General features: G+C 59.6%; 1 protein-coding gene across 3 annotated transcripts; it reads left to right on the top strand.

Annotated features, from left to right (window-relative positions):
• Positions 1-716: 716 nt before the first annotated feature.
• On the top strand, positions 717-17,899 carry ZNF316 (zinc finger protein 316). 3 transcript variants are annotated; one of them, XM_085016457.1, is made up of 6 exons: positions 717-872; positions 4,617-4,972; positions 5,185-5,291; positions 6,083-6,209; positions 6,681-6,794; positions 12,660-17,899. In XM_085016457.1, exons 2-6 carry the CDS (start codon positions 4,645-4,647, stop codon positions 14,996-14,998), a joined length of 3,015 nt encoding a protein of 1,004 aa, XP_084872583.1. In that variant the 5' UTR covers positions 717-872; positions 4,617-4,644; the 3' UTR covers positions 14,999-17,899. The 3 variants fall into 3 exon arrangements, with proteins under 3 accessions (XP_084872583.1, XP_084872581.1, XP_084872582.1); XM_085016455.1 differs by lacking the exon at positions 717-872 and adding an exon at positions 4,268-4,406; XM_085016456.1 differs by lacking the exon at positions 717-872 and adding an exon at positions 4,331-4,434.
• The last annotated feature ends 6,714 nt before the right edge of the window (positions 17,900-24,613 follow it).

The raw sequence follows: 24,613 nt of genomic DNA, 5'->3' as shown, positions 1-24,613 counted from the left end.
TCACAGCTCCTCAGGTGGCCTCCATCCCTTCTGCCTCCCTCTGCGGGGACAACCCTCCCCTTCCCAGAGGCTGGCCTTCCCCATGGATCACTTGTCCCTCCAAGAAAAGCCTCCAGATCCGAGGCTCTATGGCATTCATCCAGCTACCCCGGCCCACCGCCTCCTCAGTCCTCATCCGTTCCGGGAATGCCCCCTCCACGTTCACCCAGGGTTGGCCCTGCGGGAGCTGTGGGCGTCCGGCCCACCTGCTCCAGCCTCACTGGCCCTTCATCTGCAGGGTGAGCCCCTGTCCAGCTCTAGGCCATGTGAGCCAGCGGGACACTTCCACGAGGCCCTGCATGGGGGTCACGGCCTCCCTCCACCATCGTGGGACCTGGGGAGGGTTCTGAGGCCTGGGCGGGCCCAGCGGGTCTGAAACCTACTAGTGCTCCCTCAATCATGGGTGAATGAAGAAGCCGGCCGGGTTTGGGGGGGCCAGCGCGCTCCAGCCTCGGGACCTCGCGGGGCTGGGCGGGGCCGGGGTCCCCAGAGGTGGGTTCGGGTCTTGGGGCGGCGCCAGGGCCCCCAGGGCTGGGGAAGAAGTGCGCACAAACGCAGGAACTCAGGGCCGGGGGCGCGGTCGCACATCAAACGCGGCCATTCCCCGCACGCACACCCCCTCGGGGACCGCGCTGGACCCCGCGTGACCGGAAGTGCCCCCCCGTGGGCACTGGCGGGGCGGAGCCCAGCGGCGGCACTTCCGGTGCCCACGCGCCGCCGCCGCGCAGCTTCGGGGCCGTCACTTTGTGTAGCGCGGGGTGCGCAGGCCCCGGCCGGGCCCGGGTGTCCGGCGGCGGCTCGGCGGCCGGCGCGCGCGGCGAGGGGGTGGCGCGGTGAGTGAGCGGCGGGGCCGGAGGGCGGCGGCGCGGGCGGCAGGTGCGGGCGGGCCCGGCGCGGGCGTGGGGCCGGGGGCGCGCCGCCCCTCGACGCCGGCGCGGGAGGCCGCGGCGAGCCGCGGGGCGGGCGGGGGCGGGGCCGGGGCCGGGGCCGGCGGGGCCGGAGCGGCGGGCTGGCCGGGCCTTAGGCGGCCGCGCCCACGCCCGGCGCGGCCCCTGCACCCCCTCCCCTGCCTGCGTGATGGGGGCGGGCTCCCACCCCGAGGGCCGGGCTAGGCGGGCAGCACGGAGGAGGCGGGCGGGGGAGGACACACACCCGCGACTCTGGGGAGGTGCCCGCGCCTCCGTTTAGGCCGGAGGGGCGGGGGTTGGGCTGGCGGCCGCCCCCGTGGACACACCCATCCAGGAGGGGCTGTCAAGGCCCTGGCCTCTGAGGGAGGCCGATGCCGCTGGAGGGATGGAGGTGGCTTGGCTTGGCACCCTCACGAGCTTGCTTAGTGACCTTGGGGGCCTTGTCTGGGTCCTCCCTCTGCAAATGGAGGTCCCGGTGGGCTGCTCCGTGGAGTCTCCTGCCGCCGGTAGGCGGGTTGAGGAACTTATTCCTCTGGTTGGATGGGGTCCGGGCTGCCCCATGTGGTTGCAGAGGTGGGAGAGGGGCTGGCCTTTGGGGGAGGCCCCAGTGGGCACGGGGAAGCGGAGGTGTGCCGGATCAGGCCTCTTAGCTGTGCTGTGTGGGGAGACCTTGGAACTTGGTTTGATTCAACAGGTGTTGGCAGGTCTGGGGAGCTGGCCAGCATGGTGAGGGGCTGCCCTGGAGCAGCCAGGATCGCCCTGTGGATACACCTGCAGGGGTAGCAAACCCATGAAAGTAGGGGAGCCCCGATCCGTGGGCAAACGGTGAGATCCGGGTAGTCAGGGAAGGAGGGTTCCTTGGAGGAGATGAAACTGTGGAAGGCCTTGGGCACTGGGTGTGGTCAGCGAGGCCCCAGAGGGGAGGAAGGGGCCTAGATACCTGTGCCACCCACACGTTTTTCCTATGTCTCTGTGAAGGTTACCTGGATACCAGACTTTAGCGAAGAGTTTCTGAAAGTATTCAGTGTGCCATTCTGCCCCTGTGGTCCTTCCTTCTCCCCAGGGAAGGCATGTCTTGTCCCCCCCCCCCCCACACACACCCTGTTCTAAGTGTCTGCAGCACCATATCTTAGGGTGCAGCCCCACCCCTTTGGGATCTGAGTTGTTCTGCAGAGTTATGTTGCTGGGGGTTGCTTACCTGACTCTGTGGCCTCCTGAGCCGATGCCAGCAAGCGCGTTGCTGGTGGGCTGGCAGGCTAGAAAGAGACGAAAAGAGAGTGTGCGGGTTTGGGGGGCCTGCCCACCTCACACCTGGCCTGGGGAGGCAGAAGGAACCCAGCACCCATGTTACCGAAGCCTTTTCTTCAGAACCATTCTGTTCTGGATGCCGGGTCAGGGTGTCTGGCTGTGCCAGCCTCCGTCCCATCTGCGGAATGACGGCCACCTCCATGGCTGCTGGGTCTTTCCCTCCGCCAGTCACCAGCAGGTGCACCTCTTGGGAGAAGGGACCTCAGGTTGCAGCCTTTTTAGAGGCAGAGACTGTCCAGTGAGTTTCAGTCTGAAGGCTTCTCAGCAGCAGTAAGTTTCTTCCGGGACATGACAGTGGGGCCAAAATACTGAGTTTTGAAAATCTCATGTTTATCACATTGACCACAGACTATAGGTTAATTTCTTCAATAAATATTTGAGTGCTCGCTCTGTGTCGGGCACAGGGGGATTCAAAGATGAGCAAAGGGAACCTGTGACTTCCTGGAGTTGCCTGTGTACTTGGGGAGACACACAACAAGCCTTAGTATGTTAAAATGTGGGCGCTGAGAGGGCAGAGTCCAGGGAACTGTGTGTGTCATAGGAGCCGGGGGCTGCCCACAAAGGGTCAGTGAAGAAGCAGGGAAGGGTGCTGGGGGGCGGGAATGGCGTGTGCAAAGGTTCTGAGGCAGAAAGAGCACAGAGCGGCAAAGCCGTGGGTCCTCGGGTGCGGTGGCCTGGCCTGTGGAGCCTGCTCTGGGAGGAGGCAGGCAGGAGGCGGCTCTGCTGGGCTTGACCTGGCATCTGGGCTTTGCCTGGCATCTGGGCTCAGCCTGAATTGGCAGCCCGAGGCCTGAGTGAGAAAAGCCTCCCTCTGGGCCTGAGGTGGGCGGCAATTGGGACACCTCTGCTGAGCACTTTCGATGCCCCGACTGCTGGGCAGGGTTACGTCCTCCTGCAGGTGACTAAGGTGACACATGGCACGCATGTTTATACAGCTCAGGCACGTTCGCATGCCCAAATGGCTCTGGAGACCAGGGAAGTAGGCTCCGGGGGAGGCCGGACACTGGGTGGCCCTGCTAGATGTCGTTCTGTGACCTGTGTCTTTGGTTCAGTGAACTTGAATCTAGAATGGGGACAGAGGTGGCTTCTGGGCGCCAATGCTCCCCTGCCCCTGGACTTAGGCCCGGGTCTCTGGGAGGAGCTGCATGAATGCTCCCAGTTCCCTCACTGTTAAAGTGTGGATTTTAAAGCAGCAGCTCACAGTAGTTCAGAAAACGTACACTGCCTGCCTAACAGAAAGGGATGAGTTGTGGGGTTCTCGTAGGCGCCCTGCGGTCTGAACTGTTCTTCTTACTTTGGGCATCTTTCTGTGGGGGCCCCGTCCTGTTCTAGGGGCCCTGTGCCGGAGGCTGTCGTGTGTGAGCTGGGGTGGACCTTGTCGTGTGTGGCCTTCCTCTCAGGATCTTCCAGGTTCCTGCTCTCTTCCCAGGATTCCGGGGTCGCCGTATTAGCAGTGGGCTTGGCTCGCGTTGGAAGTGACCCCATTCAGGTCTGAGAGGCTGCTGGGGCCGTGCTGCTGTTGGATCTGTGCTGATGTTTGCACCAAAAAGGAGCCACAGAAACTGGCTTGTCCAAACCCATGGCTCTGGTCCTTGGGGCTCCACTGAGGCTGGTGAAGGATGTACAGCTGGGAGGGAGGAGTGGCCCCCGGGCCGCAGCCTCCTGTCCCTCTTGGATCCATAGCCCTGGGCTCTGCGCTGTGAGGCACTGTGGCTCTGTCTCCCCTGGGTGCCCGGGCTGAGCGGATGTGTCATCGATGTGAGAGTAGGATGATGGGCGCCCCTGGGCCTTCGGTGGTTCAACAGTCAGGATCCCCTGATCCCCAGACTCGAGGACATGTCACAGGGCTTCTCATCTCACCTTTGCTGGTCCAGCGATGAACCAGGTTGTCACGATCTGTGAAGCTTTTTCTAGATGCCCTGGATGGAGCGAGGGGTGAGCGGGGCGCAGGGGTTATGCCTGCTCAGGGTCTCTTCTCCTCTGCCTCCCGCAGGAAGGAGCCCGACCTGCTGGCCGGGCAGAGCGGGCCGCCCGGGCAGGGGGCCCTCGCTGTCCACTGCCTGCTGCGCTGCGCCGGCGTGCCTGGCCTCTCATGCTCAGACCTCGCCTCCCACGCTCCCTGCCACCAAGTTCATGCACGTTGAGAGCTGGGTGAGCATCTCCTCTGCCCGTTCATCAGGTGGGGCATTCCTCGCAGGCTCCCTGCACCCCTTTCAGCTAAACTCAGGCTGGGCCACCCTTGGACATGTCACCCGGGCTTGATGCGTCCCTGTCCTCGAGGCTAAAACCCGTGATCAGTCCCTAGCTTCCTCCAAGCGCTTGCCCGAGGCAGCTGGTCACCGTCGCCCGCCTGTGTTTCAGGCCAGGCTGAGGCTTTCTTCCGGAGACCATGGCGGCCCTTCCCACGACTCCAGACTCCCCTGCCGCCCAGCTGGAGAGGACGGAGGCTGGGTCGGAATGTGATCCCGAGCAGGACGGAGAAGAGGAGGAAGCGAAGGGGCAGGAGATGGAGGCGGCGATGGAGGAGGAGGCCGAGGACCTGGCCGAGGAGCTGGAGGCCGAGGGGGCGCGGGCAGGGCCGGCGGAGCAGGCGGAGCAGGATGACGACGTGGCGGAGGTGGTGGCAGAAGAGCGGAGTCCAGTGCTGGGGACCCAGGAGCGCCTTGGCCTGGGTCGGGGTGGTGGTGACACGGAGTCCCCAGCTCTTCGGGAAAAGGGTAAGAGAAAGGAGCTGGCCCTTGGGGAAGACGTTAGCAGGGCTTGGGGGCGCAGGCCAGGAAGGGCTCTTGGGCCTGACCAGGTGGGCCTAGAGGTTTCGAGATGGGGCAGTGGCCGGGCCCGCTGACCCTGGCAGCCGGATGGACAGGAGGTGGCCCGGGCAGTGAGGCCCGAGGCAAAGGCTGGCCCCGAAGAGGTCCCCTCCCCTCAGCCCTGCAGGCCTCCCAGGCTCCAGCCTCGCCGAGTCACGAGGATGTGGACGAGGACGAGGAGGGAGAGGAAGAGGAAGAGGATGGTTCTCTGGTGTCCGGGTCTCAGGTGAGCCGCCCTCTCATCTGGGGCCCTGTAAACCACGGGAGGGGATCAGCAGCTGCCGGGGGCCGGGCAGCTCCGCTGAGTCCCTCAGGCCGAGGGGTGGGCCGGGACTGGGCTGCAGGGAGCCGCTGGGCCTCTCCGGCCGCAGGCGCAGAGGATGGGGTGCCGCTGTGCGGGCCCTGCCCTTTCCAGGCCGTTGGAACTTGCGGATTGTGTTGTTTGCCACCCACTGAGCCGCAGCGTGCGCGGCTTCACCGGCCCTGGCTCTCCCCCGGGTCGGCTGTGCCCTCAACCCGTCACCTGTCCAGGCTCTGCTTTTCTGCTGAGCCCAGTCAGGTGGGCGCTGGTGCCCAGTTAGTTTAGTTGGTGCCACTTGTCCACCCAGGTGTGGGCCCTCACACTGCCTGCTGGCCTGAGGCACAGTGACATAGGCGGGGACAAGGTGGCCACACAGCACGGTCCTGGGGTCTTGGGCCTCGTTGTCTCCTGACTTGGGTATGAAGCCCGGCTCTGCCCCGTCGGAGCTGAGCAGACGCCCTCTCTGAGCCTGAGTCCCTGATCTGAGTGGGGATGGGGTCCTTGCCTCCTGGGGCTGGGGCAAGGCCCGGAAGCCCCCAGTTCCGTGGGGCATTTGTAGGCTTGCTGTGATGCCGTGTGGGGCTGTGTCCCCGTGAACTCTGCACCACTGGGTGGGCTCAGTTCCCCCCGTAGTGAGCTCCGTCCTCTTCCTTTGGGGCTCCCCTGCCTCCCACCCCGGGGCGGTGCAGGGAGTGGCTGGGGTTCTTTGTCTCCAGGGGCTGGTGACCTTTGAAGATGTGGCCGTGTACTTCTCCCTGGAGGAGTGGGAGAGGCTGGACTCAGAGCAGCGGGAGCTCTACAAGGAAGTCATGCAGGAAAACTACGGGATCCTGGTGTCCTTGGGTGAGCAGAGCCTTCGGTCCATGAGAGGCATTGCGGCCCATGGATGCCAGGGGTTTAGCCGTCTGAGAGGTTTCTGGAGCTGCAGGGACTCGGAGAAGGGGCTGCTGGAGCCAGCCCACCTCCAAGGGAAGCCCTAGCAACCATGCTGGCTTCTCTGTGGGGGTGTGTCCTGGGGGGCCGTGCTCTGGGGAACTGCCAGCCTGGCTCTGGTCTGGGCTGCACACTCCTCAGAGGCCTCGGGGGTGAGGAGTCAGGTGACAGAGGAGCGGCCCGGGCACCCTGCTGGTGCACGTCTGGAGGGGCCGTGGCAGGAGGCGGGGGCTCGGGGCCAGGTTCTGCAGCGAGGGCCGTGGAGTTTCCCCGCCCGGGGCCGGGAGTGGGCAGGACGAGGAGGAGCCGTGGGGACGGTGCTGTGTGGGTGCAGCCTGCGGCCCAGCCCTGCAGCTGCTGCCTCTTCTCCCCTCTGGGCAGGATACCCAATCCCCAAGCCGGATCTGATCTCGCGGCTGGAACAAGGAGAGGAGCCGTGGGTCCCGGACAGCCCCCGTCCCGAGGACGGAGACATTGTCACCGGCGTCTACACAGGTGAGCGGGACACAGAGTTTGCCCCTTCACTCCGCTGGCCCGCGCTGTGGGGTGGACGCTGTGGGGTGGACTCTGCGGAGACGGGGCGGAGCCAGGGGCCCGCCTCTGCCTCTGGGGCTGGCTCCTCTCCGTTCCAGTCTAGGGAGGCCCAAGGGCTGGGGAGTCTTTAGAGAAGGTAGAGGTTCCTCTTACGAGTCTTTAAAAATGACGCCCCTGCCTCGGAGCCTCTGACTGTGTGCGAGGGCGGATGGTCACACTGCCTGCTTGTTGTGGCTGCAGCCGGAGCTGGCCTCCCGGCTCCCAGACTTGAGTCACCTCCCCACCCCTTTGGCCATCTCCTCTCCCTGGGAGGCCCAGGACCCAGCCTCGGGCCTGGGCGGGCGGCTCTGGGCCTCCCAGAGTGGAGACTCTGGAGAGATGCAGGCAGGACGTGTCGAGGGTGGCGGATTTCTCTGGAGACCTGGGACCTGGCTCTGGCTCTGTCCCCACCCCGCTCTGGGCCTCGCTTGTATTCTCCTGGAGAACAAAGATGCTCCCACCGGAGGTGTCAGACCGGTGGTCCTGTGGAGGTCTGAGAGCTCTGCCCGGGGCTTCAGGAGGGCTGGGCGAGGCCCTCCCGCTCTGCGCACGGTGGCTTAGGGCTGCCAGCCTAGTGGGGGCTGCTGGCTCATGTCTCATGCCACACCCGTGCCCGGATAGGCTGGGAGCAGCTTGTAGATGTGTTAAAATAAAACACAGAGAAACACAGGCAGTGCCTGCACACGTGCTCCGTGGAGCGCTTCCCGGGGGCTTTTCACCCTCCGCGGCCCTGTGAGGGTGCAGGGGGGTGCCCGGTCTCCCTTCCCAGAGGAGCAGGCGCACTCTTGAAGCAGCCATGCGGCCCCTTGCCCCGGCGGCCTCGGGCCGTGCTGCCACTGTGCGGGCGGAGGGCCTCCCGCCCTGGGCTCCCCATGTCCCCTTAGACCCTCTGGCAACATCTCCTGTTCTTCAGGCTCAGGAGGGCTCTGGTGGCAAGAAATGCTTCTGCCTCCAGGCTGAGGCCAGGACGTGGGTGACGTTTCTCAGAGGGTCGTAGTGCAAGGTGTGCCCTGATTTTTGGCACAGCCCGAAAAAGCTGCCTGGAGATGAAGGAGCTTTTGGCCTTTCATTGGCCGTTCTCGTAACACAGTCCAGCTCTGCCCCCGTTCTCCGTGCTTGAAGGGTCCTAGGATGGATCCTTAGACAGGCTCGAGCCTAGGTGGTCCCCACAGTGGGCCTGTGAACCTGGCCGGGCTTTGGCAGCTCACTGAGGGGCCTGGCCAGCTGGGCCAGTGCCCCTCACCTTCTGCTGGGACTGTCCCCGTGCCAAGGCTGGTGAACCCGGGATGCACCCCACCCCCACCCCGACTGTCTGCAGAGCCTGAGGTGGGTGCGGGATCCAGGCATGGTCTTAGATATGTCACCTGTCTGCTGGGGGGACTCAGTAGCAAAGGCTGGGGTCGGCTGGGGCAGCGGGACTCCATCCCACGTCTTCCTTCTTAGCTGTCATTATAGCCCGTTTGCTACCTGCTTCCCTCCGCCTTTGTCCCCGCATTCATTTTTGAGCAACTGAGTTCGTTGAGCGTTGCTAGGGCTGCGCAGGACGGCTGCTCTTCCGAGCCCGGCAGAGTGTCTGTGTTTCTAGATCACAGTCTCGCAAAACACAAGCGTGTTCGTCTCTTGTGCTTCTTGACAAGTTGGGCCACGTCTAAGGTTTGGACTCTGGGCAGATTCAGCCATTCAGGTGTCCTGCGGCCTCCGAGTGCCGACCTGAAGCCCCCTCATCCAGCACCCCCAGCTCCCGGGTCCTCACCCTCCCCTCCTTACCCGGCTTCAGTGGCAAGGGGTCCAGTGTGGTCGCCTGGCAGATTCCTGTCTGTGACCGAACCCTATTTCCTGCGGTGACTCCAGACCCACACAGGATGCTGTGGCCACCTTGGCCTGGTGCCCTGGCCTTGTTTCCCTGTTAGGCCAGCTTTTCTGCCCTCCAGGATGGGACCCCGTGCCCCTAGTTTCTCTGCTCCTCCACCTGCCCTCGCACGTGACTCTCTCCAGGTGACTCCAGCTGGGACCAGGGCTTTAAGTGTCATTGCCTGTCCCCCGCCTCTTTCTCCAGCCCTGGCCTTGTCTGTCTCCCCACCAGCTGGGCGTCTCCACTCAGGTATCTGAGGCTGTCTCAGAGTGAACTAAACCTGAAGTGGCACCACGTATCCTACCCTGGTCCCCTCCTGCCATGTCCCCGGCACACAGTGGGCCTAGCTGTGGGCTAGAGTAGTCCTTGTCCCTTGGCCTTCCTGCCCCCCACCCCGGCCCAGGCTGGCATGAGCCTGCCAGGCACGTGGGCAGAGGTATCCCCCAACTGCCTGCTGCCTCTCCCTCCCCACCTTTCTGTGCACTTGGCACTGTATCTGGGATCTTCTGCAGCCTGTGCCCCTCACACACCCATACCTCAAACTCAGCTCCACCCACAGCCTTTCTCTTCAAGCTCGCACCTGCCTCAGGGCCTTTGCACCTGCTGTTTTATCAGCCTGGAGTGACCTTCCTGTGGCTGGCTCAGCTCTTAGGCCCACTTGAACTGTGAGCATCCTCTGCCCACTTTGATGTCAGGAGCCTGCCCTCCCCCGTCACTCCAGAACATTCCCTGCGTTTAGAGCCCTCAGCGGGCTCTCCAGGATCCCGCCTAGGCGCTTGCTTCCTTCTGTCCTGCTGGCCGCCTCCAGCAGACTCTGTCAGAGCAGGCGCCGTGTGTTTTTCCCGCCCGCGCCGTCTCTACCGTGCTCAGTGCAGAGCTGGTCCCCAGCAGGCTGGCCGGTGACCCCTCTCTGACTGTCGTTCCTGCCCCTCATGTGAAAATAAAAGAAGAGAAATACAACAGGCAGGATTGAGCTGGCTTAAACATTACACAGGAAGGAGGGGGAAAAAGTTTGAGAAGCAGTCAGAGGTGGAAACACAGCACAGTGAGCGAGTTCCTGGGCGGGGGAGCAGTCAGTGCTTCCGGTGGGGGGGAGGAGCTCGGGGGAGGGGGGGCGGTCGCCACCGCCTGGAAGGCGTGTCAGCCTGAGGACGCTGCAGCTGGGAGGATGGATCCAGCGCAGAAACCTGGGCCCGCCACCAGACACTGCCTCCCCGGTGACCAAATTCCCACTCAGGGACAGAACGGCTGCTGATGGCAGCCCCTTGTCCACATTGTGCCTCTGTCCCTGGGGCAGGCTCTCCCCCGAGTCTGTGTCTGGCTGGAGGGTCACACATGACCGCCTTCCAGGACCTGGGCTGAGGCCGACCCCGCCGAGGGTGGGTTAGTTAGAGCAGCCATGGGTCTGGCTCCCCGTGGGGCCCAGGCCTCAGGCCCGGTCTCTGGGACCAGGCAGGACGGCAGAGCGTGCTCCAGGGTGGGAGTTGGAGAAACCAGCTCCGTTCTCAGGCAGAGTGTGTCGGGCGTGCCAAGCAGCCTTCTGTCCGCCTTCCAGCAGCTCAGGGGGCAGGTGTGTCAGGTCAGGTGTGCGGCCTCGGGCCTCATCCTCCCCCACGTGTAGCAGTGCCCCAGTAGGCGCTTACTGGGGGTGCCTTGGGGGCTCTTCACACAGCCACCAGTCAGCCCCTGGGAGTGTCAGGCTCGGAGCACTGGCCCTGGCGTAGCTAATCATCACCCAGTGGCAGCGTCCTTAGGAGCAGATGTCTCCGTGAGATGAAATGTCAGCTCCCTCTCCCCAGGGTCCACTTCTCCACTCTCCCCGGTGGCTTCTGGAAGAGGCCGCTGCTGAGAAAGTCCCTCCTCCCCACTTGGTCGGAGCATCTTCTCTGCCCAGCTCTGGTCTCACAAGTACCCCTGATGAGTCCTCGCTTGGATCCAAAACACGCTTGCATCCAGGAGCTAGCGAGCTCCATGGGAACCCTGTGCCCACTGCAGCCTGGATTGACCCCTACTGAGCACCTCCAGCCCAGGGCCTGGACCTCCAGACCCCAGGCCACTTTGGAGGTGGAAGACGAGGTAATGGAACATGGCTCCGAGGCAGGTTGGTGTCCCTCTGGGTCCCCTGCTGCTTCTGGAGAGCTTGGTGCAGCCAGCTCTGCCCTCCAGGGACCTGAGTGCCCTGTCTGTCCTCGCTCAGTGACAGCAGTGGCCTCTCCCACCTTGCCTTATGAAAATACGCAAGTATTTTCTCTTTCTTGGACAAGTGGCCATGCCAGCTGCAGAGCTAGTGATGAGGTCCCCGGATCCCATCTTAGGATCAGCCCCCTCTGCAGAGCTCACCAATGTTCAGAGGCTGGAGGTGGGGGATCACCTCCCTAGTGGGAGGCCTTTCACGGTTCTCATCCCCCAGGGAAGAGGCGGTGTGGGTGAGTCATTGGGACCTGGCCTGTCCCCCAGCTCTGAGCAGCTGAGGTGGCTGGCTGGCAGGCCCTCATTTGGCCTGGGTGTCCTCTTCGATGCAGCAAGTGTTCACTGACCTTGGCTGGGTCCCGGGTGCATTCATCCCACCAAGACATTGACCTTGTGTGTCCCCCCCCCCCCCCCGAAGCACTCTTGCCTTAGGCAGTCTCTCATTAGAACGGTCCAAGACTCGCACCAGAATCTGAAGGAAAATCCTTTTTGAGACTCACTGAACGAATTTCCAGCTAATCTGACCATGGGCCCAAACTGCCTGTCTCTCTCCCCGAGCCCTCCTGCCCCCCGCCTGCCCCCTACGGGGTGCTCCAGTCTTCACAGGGAGGGGCTGGGCCTCCTCCGTGCTGTTCAGCCACAGCTCATCACCGACCCACTGGGGGTGGCAGTAGGAGGTAAACTCAGTAACAGGAAAGCTTTGTCCTTTATTTAAAGCTTACTTTTACTGTAATAGCATATTATTACTAACTAGAGAAAACTTAGAAAGTACTAAAAAACAAAAAAAGGGGTTTGTATCCCTTTCCACATACTTCCCTCACATGCCTTGCAGCTCTCTCTGCCTTTAAACTCAGCTCTGTGCTGTGTTTCCCCACATGACCCGTCACCATTTATGCAGACTGTCACAGTACACAGGACAAGGGCCCACTGGGGGAGTGCAGCCCTCCTGGGCCCCGACCGTTCCTCGGGGGCAGGACTGACCGTTTCCCCAAAGTGTAACTGCTCAGAAAAAGCCAAGCTTCAGGGAGGCCTGGCCTGCACAGTTGCTGGAGCCTGTTGGGGTGAGAACGGAGAGCTGGGGCCTCCTGGTCCCTCGAGGTCTCCTTGGCCCAGGGCAGCCTTTCCTTGGGAGGTGGGAGGGTGACCCCTGGCTGCTGGCCAGCCTGAGGCTGGTGGAGAGGGACCCAGAGAGAGAGGGGTCTGAGCACATCCTAGGTTTTGCAAAGGCACGTCCTCGGCCCTGCCCAGGCTGTGCGGGTTGCTGGCATCTGTGCTGCCTTGGGCCACGCAGGTCAGGCAGGAGGCCAGGGAGACAAGGGGAAAACAGACTTGGTGTCTCGTCTTTTCTGGCCATTGGATCCGTGTTATGGGTGTTGCCCCTGGTCTCACAAGAATCCACAGGCAAGGTCACCCACTCTGTAGAGTGTCCCTGTTTCTCAGCAGGGTGACAAGCCCTGGAGGTCTGGAGAAGGGATTGGTTGGGGGCCTTTGAGGAAAGTCCTAGAAGTGATGGAACCCCAGCCTTCCTGGGAGGGACACTCACGTGTGCATTTCTCCCTGCGGCAAAGTGCCTCTCTGGGGGAGGAAGTGTGCCTAACCTCTCACTCCCGTGGAACGGAGGTGCCCTGTCCGTGGGGTCCTGGGGTCCCGCGCAAACCAGTCCTTAAAGGAGCGGGAGCCTGTAAGTGGCTCGCGTCCCAGCCTCTCCTCACCTCTCCCCCCTGGCCTTCCCCTGTCGCCTTCAGGGGCCTGGTTCTGGACCGACGACATAGAGGACCATGAGGAGGACGACGACGAGGACTTCCTGGCGGAGGTGGCGGAGGAGGAGAACGAGCCCCCCGGGCTGTGGTCGGCGGCCTATGGCGTGGGGGACGTGCCTGGGACGTGGGGCCCCGACGACTCAGATTCGGCGCAGACTCCAGATGGGTGGAGTCTGGACCCTGGCGGCCTCGGGGTCCTGGCCGAGGGCCCCGAGGCGAAGCCCTTTCTGCCAGGCCGGGAGCCCGGTGCGAGCTTGCTGGCCCCTTGGGCGTTCCCTTCCGCGGTGGCTGCTCCAGCCGGGCGGCCGGAGACGACGTGCGAAGTGTGCGGCAAAGTGTTCCCGCACCGGTCCCGGCTGGCCAAGCACCAGCGCTACCACGCAGCCGTCAAGCCCTTCGGCTGCGACGAGTGCGGCAAGGGCTTCGTGTACCGCTCGCACCTGGCCATCCACCAGCGCACGCACACTGGCGAGAAGCCCTTCCCGTGCCCGGACTGCGGCAAGCGCTTCGTATACAAGTCGCACCTGGTCACGCACCGGCGCATCCACACCGGCGAGCGGCCCTACCGCTGCGCCTTCTGCGGCGCGGGCTTTGGGCGCCGCTCCTACTTGGTCACGCACCAGCGCACGCACACGGGCGAGCGGCCCTACCCTTGCCCGCACTGCGGCCGCAGCTTCAGCCAGAGCTCGGCGCTCGCACGCCACCAGGCCGTGCACACGGCCGACAGGCCTCACTGCTGCCCCGACTGCGGCCAGGCCTTCCGCCTCCGCGCCGACTTCCAGCGCCATCGACGCGGCGGCGGCTGCTCAGAGCCCGGCGCCGACGGTCCCCGGCGGGAGCCCTGCGAGACAGTGCCCACAGCGGGGCCGGAGGAGGCCGAGACTGGGCCTGAGGGGCCCGAGGAGCCTGAGGTCGGTGAGGCAGACGGAGAGGCTGAGGCCGAGGCCGAGGCCGAAGCCGAAGCGAGAGAAGTGGCGGTGGAGTTGCCCGCGCCCGGGAGCAAGGAGGATCCCGAACCGGACAGGCGGTTCCTGGAGCTGGGCAACGGCCTGGGGGAGGGCGAAGGCCCTTCCTCGCATCCGCTCGGCTTCCACTTTCCCGTGCACCCCAAATCTTGGCTCCACCCAGACGGTTTTCCGATTCTGGGCCTCCCGGACTTTGGGGAACGGCTGCAGGCCGACAGGCGCCCCCTGCCCGGACCCCTGGGGGGCCGGCTCTCCCTGGTGGAGGGCGCGGGGCTGGCCTGCGACCCGTTCGGCGGCAGTGCGGGGGCTGGGGGCGGCGGCGGCGGCCTGCGCGCGTTCGCGCCGGCGGTCGGGGGGCTGCTGGCCGAGCCCGCGCCCGCCGCGCTGGCGGAGGAGGAGAGCCCGTGGATCTGTTCCGATTGCGGCAAGACGTTCGGGCGCCGGGCGGCGCTGGCCAAGCACCAGCGCTACCACGCGGGCGAGCGGCCGCACCGCTGCGCCGACTGCGGCAAGAGCTTCGTGTACGGCTCGCACCTGGCGCGCCACCGCCGCACGCACACGGGCGAGCGGCCCTTCCCGTGCCCCGAGTGCGGCGCGCGCTTCGCCCGCGGCTCGCACCTGGCGGCGCACGTGCGCGGCCACACGGGCGAGAAGCCCTTCGTGTGCGGCGTGTGCGGCGCGGGCTTCAGCCGGCGCGCGCACTTGACGGCGCACGGGCGCGCGCACACGGGCGAGCGGCCCTACGCCTGCGGCGAGTGTGGCCGCCGCTTCGGGCAGAGCGCGGCGCTGACGCGGCACCAGTGGGCGCACGCTGAGGAGAAGCCGCACCGCTGCCCCGACTGCGGCAAGGGTTTCGGCCACAGCTCGGACTTCAAACGGCATCGGCGCACGCACACGGGCGAGAAGCCCTTCCGCTGCACCGACTGCGGCCGCGGCTTCGCGCAGCGCTCCAACCTGGCCAAGCACCGGCGCGGCCACACGGGCGAGCGGCCCTTCCCGTGCCCGGAGTGCGGCAAGCGCTTCTCGCAGCGCTCGGTGCTCGTGACGCACCAGCGCACGCACACGGGCGAGCGGCCCTACGCCTGCGCCAACTGCGGCCGCCGCTTCTCCCAGAGCTCGCACCTGCTCACCCACATGAAGACGCACCGCGGCGCGGCGGGCGCCGCCGGCCCGGCGCCGGCAGCGCCCGCGTCCAAGGCCGAGGCGCCGGCGAAGGGGCCGCCGGGTGCGGGCGCAGGGACCGGGCCGGGGGAGCACGGCGGCATCCTGCTGGAGTTCGCGGGCGGAACGAGCTTCGGCTCTGAGCCGACGACTGCGTTCGCGGGGCCCTCGGGCGCCTACGAGGAGAGCGTCATGTGAGGGCCCCCAGGCGGACGGAGGCGCAGCCCGCTAGGCCACCGGCCCCTCCCGGGGGCGGCTCGGCGGCTGTCCGCTGCGCGCCGGCCCTTTGCTCCTCTGGCCTCGCGGGGCTGAGGGTCCCAGCCCTGGTGCGGTGCCTTCCCCTCAGCCCCGGGGCACCGGCCTCGGGCTCCCCTCCTGCCCGGCGCTAGAGAACCGGCCGGGCGCAGGGGGAGAGGAGAGCCACGCGCGCAGCAGAGGAGGGCGGGGGCGGCCACCCCGACAGAGACTGCGACGTCCCCGGATCGAGGCGGAGAGGCCAAGCGGTAGGGCTAGCAGGCGATATTATTTATTTTACTCGAATTCGGCTGGCCCCGGGGACAGGCGGCTTGTGAGTTTGTGACTGGGTTTTGCGTCGAGGGAGGGCGGGGAGGTCGAGCGAGGGCCGTGCGCGTGGCTACCCCAGTGGGTTTGGTAGACGACTTCATCCCATTCCTCAGTGGGAGACTTCAGGGACCTTCTGGTCGTTCGTGTATGTCCGGAAAGTTGTAGGGACCGTGCTCATGGCGAGGGCCAGCCTCGTGGGTTTCCGCGGGACGACGTTCGTCCTTAATCTGGGGCCGGGAGGGGAGGCGGAGAGGCAGCAGGGAAAGCCTTTATTCAGTCGACCGACCGTGGCTGCTTATTTCCACCGCTTGAATGGCCTGAAGGATCTGGGAGGAGAAACAAACAAACAAACAAACAGAAACCAAATCGTGGCCCTGGGCAGATGGGTTGCAGGTGTGCGCCGGGTCTGAGCGAGTTTGAAGCCTTATTCTCCAGAGTCACTGGCTCTACCCACTTGAGCGCCCAGGGCAGCCAGGCGCCTTGGGTTTGGTCTCAGCCTCCCCTTGAGTCCTCTGGCAGCAGGAGGCAGCGTGCTGCAGGGTCCTCGGGGAGCCCCGCAGGCCCCCAGCCTTGTGCGTTCTGGAAAGCGGCGTCTCCCTGGGTGGGTGGACATACGAGGCCTTGTCCATCTGAGCCCGTGGCCCATTTAGATATAATGACCAAGTGTAAAGTGACTGAGGTTGGTAGCAGGATCCTTTCTTACTTCCTGTCCTTAGAGCCCTGTGGCTTCTGCGGGTTAATTAACTGTGCTTCTGTCATTATCCTACACTAGAAGCAGGTAGTGTTTCTGTCTAGATGCCCGTTTCACAGAGTGGGCAGTGAGTGGAGGCACTGTGGGCCGGGCCGGCTGCACAGCGGTGGTCCACCTCTGGGGGTTTGGACCTGAGCCTGTGGCTCGGAACTAACCAAGTATCCAACTATGCAAGGCCCGCAGCTGGCCAGCACCCCGCCGTCTGGGCTGGGCCATTTCCAGCCACTGGGTCACCTGCAAGCCCCCCTCCCTTCATGCCTTTCGGGCCACCGTGAGTGGGGCTAGAAAACCGAAACTTAGGAGCAACTGCATTCCATTTTAGACCTAGTTCCTTCTGTTTTAGCGTAGACGTGGTCTTGGGGCTTGAGAGCCAGCAGCCAGGCTGCTGGAGGCACGTAGTTGGCAGGGTGGGAGGAGGGCCTGGAGATGGTGGTGAGAATTAGCCTGGCTGAGAGAGGGGTGGGGTGGGGTCGTAAGGAGGATTGGGGCTCCCGGGGAGGCATCGGCAGTGCCACATGGTGCCCTCGGTCCTGCTTTCTCTCTCCCCGCAGTGGGAAGGAGCCTCAGGAAGGGCCAAGGGCAAGGGGGCTAGCCTCGCAGGGCTGAGGCCTGGTCCATGCCCATCCCTCCGGGCACAGCCCTGGAGTGTATACCTTCCGTGCCCCTCCTGGGCCCAGCAGCTCCACCCCGCTCCAAGCTGTCAGCAGGAGGACCTAGCTTTAATAAAGAGTGGCGAAATGAGCTTTGTGACTGGATTCCATGTCGTTGCTGTTCCTCAGGACCCTTGGAGATGCTGCAAGGTCTCAGGCCCCCCCCTTGTTTCTGCAGTCGATCTTTAGGGGTTTCTCCTCAGAATCTAGAACTGGCCTGTGAGGAGTCAGCCCAAGAGAGCTTTGGCCCGCGCTGCCTGTGTCCACCAGGTCTTTCTGGGAGTCCCCAGTGGGCCCCCACCCTGCCACATACCCCTGGCAACAGGCACACCTATTTCAGGACATTTAACATTTACAATTGTTTTGGCCAACCTCCCTTCCTGGTGGTACAGAGCCCTCTTCTGAGGCCCCAGGACCCCACGGGTTTATCCAGGCTCACCTGCTCCGTGTCAGGGCCAAGCACACACCGCCATGCCCCGGGGGTGGGGGAGTCAGACATCTGTCTTTGAACTGATGTGTTGACTTCTTACGAAGTGGTGTCTCCATGGATTTGAAAACTATGAACTATGATGTAAATTCTCTTCGAATGTGATTTGGAGGCATCAGAACAGCAGCCAGTATTTCAGATGAATGTTAAGAACTAGTTACAAATGGATGGTCTTGGGATCTGCAAGTCTCTTCAGAAAGATGACCTTGTTCCCACAGAGCTTGTAGTTGTCCAGCCAGATTATGTTGGGGGGAAAGAAGGCAGTTCTGATGGTCATAGCAGGTAGGCAGCCTTCCTGGTTTCGAGGGGCTTACTGAATTTCTGGGGTCCTGAGTAATTCTGGAAATGTCCATCTAGCATCTCCCATCATTGCCAAGGAGGAACGTAAGCCCCCAGTGACCCATGTGCTGTGACCCATGAAAGGTGGTGCTGCGAGAGTCACAGGGCCCTGAGCACCCTCTGGTCTCCACTTAACCTTCATTGCTTGAATTCCCCCACCCACCCTTTCTCTGGCCCTTTCCCATAATGTCTTCAAACCATTTCCTTCTAACTTTTTTTCTTTCCCTAATTGGCGACATATGGAATAAAGTATTTTGGAATTTTTGGTTATATTTATTAAATAAAGCTTTATGATCCTTTGTTCATTATTTAATTTTTTTCCTGATTATAAAATGCACGCTAGTGGTAAAAATCCCAGCAATACAAAAACGTGTTAAGTCCCCACTTTGCATTTTCCTAAGGAGTCACACCTCATCCAGCCAGCAGGCGCCGCGCAGTGGCTGCAGGTGCGGGAGCACATGTCTTCTGTATCCATGGAAATGTCTGAAATCTAGGGACCTTGTTTATATCCTCTCTTACGACGTTCTCTTGTCATTTAACCATGTGACATTCTCTCCTAGCTGGCCGAGTTTCCTCACTCATTTTAACTGCTCCTGTGGGTATGTACCATCACCTACAAAACTGCTCCTCCATCACGTATTTGGCTGTTTCCAGCCTCTCACTATGGCAAACACTGCTGCGACATTGATTCCTGGACATATCTGTGCGGTTTTGTAGATTTGTAATGTACCTGTTTATATGAGCTGAAATCCTGAAAGCGCTCTTGCTGGCTCAAAGGGTATGCATATTTGAATTTAAGGATATAGGAGTTCCTGTCGTAGCTCAGTGGTTAACAACCCCGTCTAAGATCCATGAAGATGCGAGTTCGATCCCTGGCCTTACTCAGTGGGTTAAGGATCCAGTGTCACTGTGAGCTGTGGTGTCGGTCGCAGACGCGGATGGGATCTGGCATTGCTGTGACTGTGGCGTAGGTCGTCCCCTGTAGCTCAGATTTGACCCCTAGCGTGGGAACTTCCGTGTGCTACGGGTGTGGCCCTAAAAAAAAAAAAAAGGATATAGCTGAATTGTCACCAACAATGACTAACTTCAGCCCAGCCCGGTGTTCTCTCAGCACAGTGAGGAGGCGCTGGTGGTCCGTGGCCCCCTCAGCACAGGGCATCAGCATCCAGCTTCATCTTGGTTCATTTTACGGAGAGGTGAATGGCTTGCATCTCTTTCTTGTAACGTGTAAAACCCGTGGGTGTGTCTGTGGCTGTGGCTGGAAAATATCCCTACCCAGACCAAGCTGGCTTCTCTCAGACTCCAGCCCTCGTACCATCTCTGGGCTTGTGTCCTGTGCGTCCTGCTGCAGCCGCTCCCACGGCTCCCAAAGAGGCCCTCAAGTAGCCAAGGGCCAGCAGGCGGTCCCCTTTCTTTCTATTCATTCATTGATTCGACAGAAGCCCTGAGCATCTTCCCTGAGCAGAGTATCCTATTTGGGGGCTCCCTGTGGCCACACTGGGCGCTTGTTCAGTGGCCTCAGTGCCAAGCCTGTTCAAACGTTCTAATCCTCTCACTCCATGCTTTGAAAACTGGCTCATGATACACAGTGACAAATCCCTTTTACACAGTTGTGACCTAGGCTGTGTGCTCATGCAAACACACACACACTTTCATGAACCAAAATTTACTCTTACTGCATTTTTTATTCCATTGTATTTCATCTATTTCATTTTTTAAAACCTCAGACCATGATAAATCATGACCTGCAGTGTGGAAACCACAGTTTGAATTTCCCTAAACTCCAGCCCCGTTCTGAGTGAGGACCCCCCCCCCCGCCCCAGTTATGGGAGGGGGGCTTTCCCAGTGTCCAGCACAGCAAAGGCAAGAGGCTGGGCTTGGATCTGCATCAGCAAAGAGCTCTGTTCAGATGCATCTCTGTCTTAGTAGCTGCATCTAAGGCCATGAGGGGACTAGGGTGGACCTTGGTGACCTGGGCAGGGGGTGAGTGTGGGGAGCCAGGATGGTGTAGCTTTCTGGAGGCCCGGAGCCCTTCTTTTCTCTGGAGACTGGGTACGGGGAGAGGGCAGCTGCCTCTTCTCCCTTTTGTCCTCTTCCCCTTCCTGTCCCCTCTCAGAGAGAGATGCCAGTGCTGGTGGTCATGGCAGCGAACACCTGTCCAGCATCTGTGTCCTAGGTGCTGGTCTGAGAGCCTTATGTGAGTTAATTCAATGTAATACAACAAATCTATTCCATTAGCCCCATGTCGCGAGAGGAATTTGAGACAGAGAAGCCTGCCCAAGGCTTGTTTTTGTTCAAGCCACGCAGTGGGGCTCTCCCGTGTGGACCTGACCCTTGTGGAAATTGGAGCTGATGACAGAATAGCAGACTCCTTTAACGGATACGTCTTTCTTAGAGGCAACCTATTCCCCCCACTTTGCGTGGACTGACCCCCCACCCCCCACCCCCTCCAGGATCTGCCCAGAGGAGAGCACAGGACCTAAGCAAGCAATCCGATTGGTTCCTTCACTGTGAAAGGGGAAGAAATCCTCTTTCGGGGAGGGGGGAGTGTCACTAGGTTGGTGGGATGTGCTTTGTGCGGCCAGCAGGTGCTGCGTTTGTCACGTGGAGTGACCCTGTCGTCTATATGCAGAAAAGGCTGCTGTTACTCAGGCCCTTGGATAGAGCTGTCGCCCAAGCCCGACAGGGATAGCATTTTGCTCTAAAGACAGTTGGAGATGCTTTTTCATCATCTGCAGCAGGGAGAGGCCTGACCAGCACTGGGGAGTCTGGAAGCTTTCAAAGTGGCAGCGAAGCTTACGCAGATCGGATGCCCGCCTTCCCATCTTTCCACATTTGGAAAGTGCCAGCTCTCAGGGAGGCATGGAGCCCTGAGCAGGATGTCTAGCCTGGCGGGCATGGTGTGTGATCCCAGGGGCTCTTCTGCAGGTGCCCTCCTGGGGGGGCTGTGCAAAGACCAGGTTACTGCGTGGTCACAGAGTGTTGTGCAATGAGACTGTATTTGCTGCAGATGTGTGGAGGGGAGTCAGAAGCTATCTCTTGTCTGTTGTTTGATTACTACTTCTGTGTCCAAAACAACCCCCAGCAGTTCCCATTGTGGCTCAGTGGGTTAAGAAACCAACTAGTATCCATGAGGATGTGGGTTCAATCCCTGGCCTCACTCAGTTAAGGATCTGGTGTTGCCACAAGCTGTGGCGTAGGTCACAGATGTGGCTTGGATCTGGTGTTGCTGTAGCTGCAGGGTAGGCTGGCAGCTGCAGCTCCGATTTGACCCCTAGCCCGGGAACTTCCATATGCTGTGGGTGTCGCTGTAAAAAGAAAAAAAAATCAACCCCCAAACTTAGTGGTTTAACACAACTACCATTTGATTATATGTAGGATTCTGCGGGTCAGATATTCAGACAGAGTGGGGATGGCTTTCTCTGCTCCATGATATCTGGGATATCAGCTGGGAGAGACTGGGCAGCTGGGATCACGCACCTGGACTGGGGCTAGCATGGCCACAGGTGGGCCTCCCCATGTGCATGGTGGTCTTGGAATGTTTGCAGGGGTCTGAGCATGTGCCACACAAAAGACAGAAGCTGCACGGCCTTTTATGTCCTCACCTGAGACATTGTATCACTTCCACCGTATTCAGTTGGTTAAAGCTAATTCAAGGGGAGGGCCCTAGAACCCCAACTCTCAATAGTAGGAATGTTAAAGAATTTCACGGCCATTTTTTTTACTGCCACATCTATCATTCCTCATGTGAGTATTAGCCCATAGAATAAGGTCACATGCATTTGGATTTTCAGGAGACCCTCGGCAGAATCCGCTCATCCTAAAGGGAAATTTGCCATATTGTTGTCAAACATATGTGTTTCTCCAGGAATCCTAAGATATTTCAGACAAATATTCCTGCATATCTGTTACCGACCCAAGAAGAGTCAACCAAGGACTACCAGACGTGGGAAGGAAACCTGCTAGTTAAAAGCAAATACCACCAAAATAAATCGGGAAAAAAAGGAATGAGAGGAAACAGAGATAATGCACCAAACAAGAGAACTTTAGAGGTTTGTTAATGAATATCTTCAGGAAGAGCGAAAGTGGGATGGAATTCCACGGGCACAAGCCAGGGCTCTCATCCACGGTGGAATTTGTTCTGTGAGACTGTGGTTTGAAGGATGACCCCCAGTGACCTTCAGTCTTGTGTAATCGCCTCCCTTTTGAGTTGCAGGGGGTAGGGGGTCCTGTGAGTGGGAAGAGATATCATTCCAGCAATGACGTTTCCTCACATGGCAAAGGCCAGAGAGCCTGGGTGGGCTTGATCTAAACGTGCGAGACCTTTCAAAGCAATGCGTTTTCTCTGTAACAGAAGAGGAAGCAAGAGATTTGAAGCCCACTAGTGCTTGCTGGCTTGGAATACAGAGGGGGCCGCATACCCTGGAATTTTTCTCCATGAACAGAGGAAAGCTTTTGTGCCGAAGCCAGAAAGAAAGTGACGCTTCAGTCCTACACCCACAGGGATCTGAATTCAGCCATCAGCCTTCACGAGCTCAGAAACGTATTCTCCCCAAGAGCCTCCAGGTGACAGCCCAGTCTGGACAATATGTTGCCTTTGGCTTCATGAAGCCCTGGGAAGAGAATCCAGCAGAGCCTGCCTGTACTTCTTACCTGAAGATCTTTGCAATAAAAATGAGTATGTTTTAAGCGGCAAAATTGTGGTAACTTGTCATCCAACTTGGATTGAGTCCTTCCCAAATCCATATGTTGAAGTTCTGATCCCCCAGTGGATCATAGTAAGAAAACAAAGTTAAATGAGGCCGTAAGGGTAGGGCGCTCGTCTGATGGGATTATTGTCCTTATAAGAAGAGACACCAAATCCTCTCTTCTCTCTGTCTCTGTCTCTACTTCGGTCTCTCTCTCTCTCTATCATGTGAGGACACAGCAAGAAGATGGCCCCTTCGAGCCAGAAACACAACCCTTATAATTAATTTTATTTGTCAATTTGGCTGAGCTGCGGGGTGCCCAGATACATGCTCAAACGTTATTCTGGGTGTGCTGGTGAGAGTCTCTCTGGGTGAGATTAGCCTTTGAATCGATAGTTCCAATGTTGGAGATGCCACCCAATTTGTTGACAGCCTGAATGGAATAAAAAGGTTGAGTAAGGCGACGTCCCCCTTTGAACTGGGATAGTGGTGTTTCTCCTGCCTTAGAGCCCAGACAGGAGCTATACCTTCAGCTCTCCCGGCTCTCCCACTTGCTGACTGCAGGTCTTGGGGCTTCTCAGCCTCCACAATTGTGTGAGCCACTTCCTTACAATGATCGCTTCCCATAGAGAGATCCCGTTGATTCTGTTTCTCTGGAGAACACGGACTAATACATCTTTCATGAGAAACCAACCCTGCTGGACCTGGATCTGGGAATTCCAGGATCCAGAACAGGGAGAAAGTTAATTTCTGTTGTTTAAGCCCCCCACCTCCAACATAGAGAGTCACGAAGACAGTGCCTGTGCTGAGGGGAAGAACTGGAGGTGAAGAGAAAGGGAAGTCGGACAACAAGAAAAACCTGGAAATGAAAAACAAAAGAGAAAATAGAAGGTGAAGTTCATCTTACGGAGCAGAAGGAAGAGGCAGGAACAATGACAGAAAGGACCCATTTTAGAGGCTCCGGGCCGAGCCAACAGGACTTCCAGAAGGAAAGAAGAAAGAAAATGGACATTGAGGAAATTAGCAGAAATAACAGGTGATCATTTCCAAGAGGTGCTGGACACAGTCTTCCGAATGAAAGAGTCCACCAGGTGCTGAGCAGCGTGGATAGGGACCCATTACTGGATGCATTCTTGTGGAAATTCAGGACAGCAGGAGTGGCTCAGTCTAGCAAACCCAACTAGGACCCACCAGGACTTGAGTTCCACCCTTGGCCTCTCTCAGTGGGTTAAGGACCTGGTGTTTCTGTGCGCTGTGGTGTAGATCACAGACGTGGCTTGGATCCCTCGTTGCTGTAGCTGTGGCATGGGCCAGCAGCTGCAGCTCTGAGTCGACCTCTAGTCCGGGAACTTCTATATGCCACAGGTGTGGCCCTAAACAAACAAACAAACAAACAAATCAGGGCAACATACATAGGGAGGATTTAGGAATTTTTAGAGAGGAAAAAATAAATCAGTCACCTGTAGAAGAAGAGAGATAAAACTGACATTAGATTTCTCATTAGCATCACCGGAGCAAATCCTGAAAACTCCTTAGGGAAATTACTTTTTCTTTTGAGATTTATTATGGAAAATTCCAAATATCAACAAAACTTGAAAGCATCGTATACCGGATGCACTGTGTCCATCACCAAGGGTCGTCAATTGATGGCCAAATTTGGTTCATCTACACTCCTACTGACCACCCTCTCTCCCGGTGCCTTGGTTATTTTGAGGCAAATTCCAGGCATCTTAGCATTTCATCTGTAACTATTTAAGTGTGTATCTCTAAAAGGTAAGGATTCTTAGGGAGACACAAACTACAGTACCGTTTTCATGCCTAAAACTGCTGACAATAATTGTTCAGTACCAGCAAGTATTCAGATGTTGCTCATTGTTTCATAAATGTGTGTGTGTGTGTGTATTTTAATAGATTGTTTAAATCAGGATCCAAGTAAGGTCCATACATTGCAATTTGTTGATCTCGTCTTTTTTACATCTTTATGGCCCCCAAATCTTATTTTTTCCCGTGGGAAAAATTTGTTGGAGTGTCTGGGTCCTTTGTCCGGCCGAGGTTCCCACAGTCTGGACTTTGCTGAGTGTGGACGTGTTGTGTTATTCCCGTGTTTACCCCACGTGTTTGAAAATTGATAGATCAAGAGCCTTGATCAAATTCAGGTTTCTTTCCCCTACCCCACCCCACCCCACAGACTATTTCATTATTAGTAGTGTGTACTTCTGTCAGGAGCAACATATGTGTCTGGATGTCTCTTCTGTTGTGATGTTAGCACTATTGATTATTGCACAGATCCGATCATTCACCAGGTGGTACAAAATGGGAATCTATCATTTCTTC

Source organism: Sus scrofa, chromosome 3, assembly GCF_054392235.1.
Source record: "Sus scrofa isolate SSC_HxYL_T2T_F1_AM1 chromosome 3, Sscrofa_HxYL_maternal_Yorkshire_Landrace_v2.0, whole genome shotgun sequence".
NCBI classification, from domain to species: Eukaryota; Metazoa; Chordata; class Mammalia; order Artiodactyla; family Suidae; genus Sus; species Sus scrofa.
Note: the sequence above shows the minus strand (reverse complement) of the source record. Positions and strands in the feature narration are given on the sequence as shown.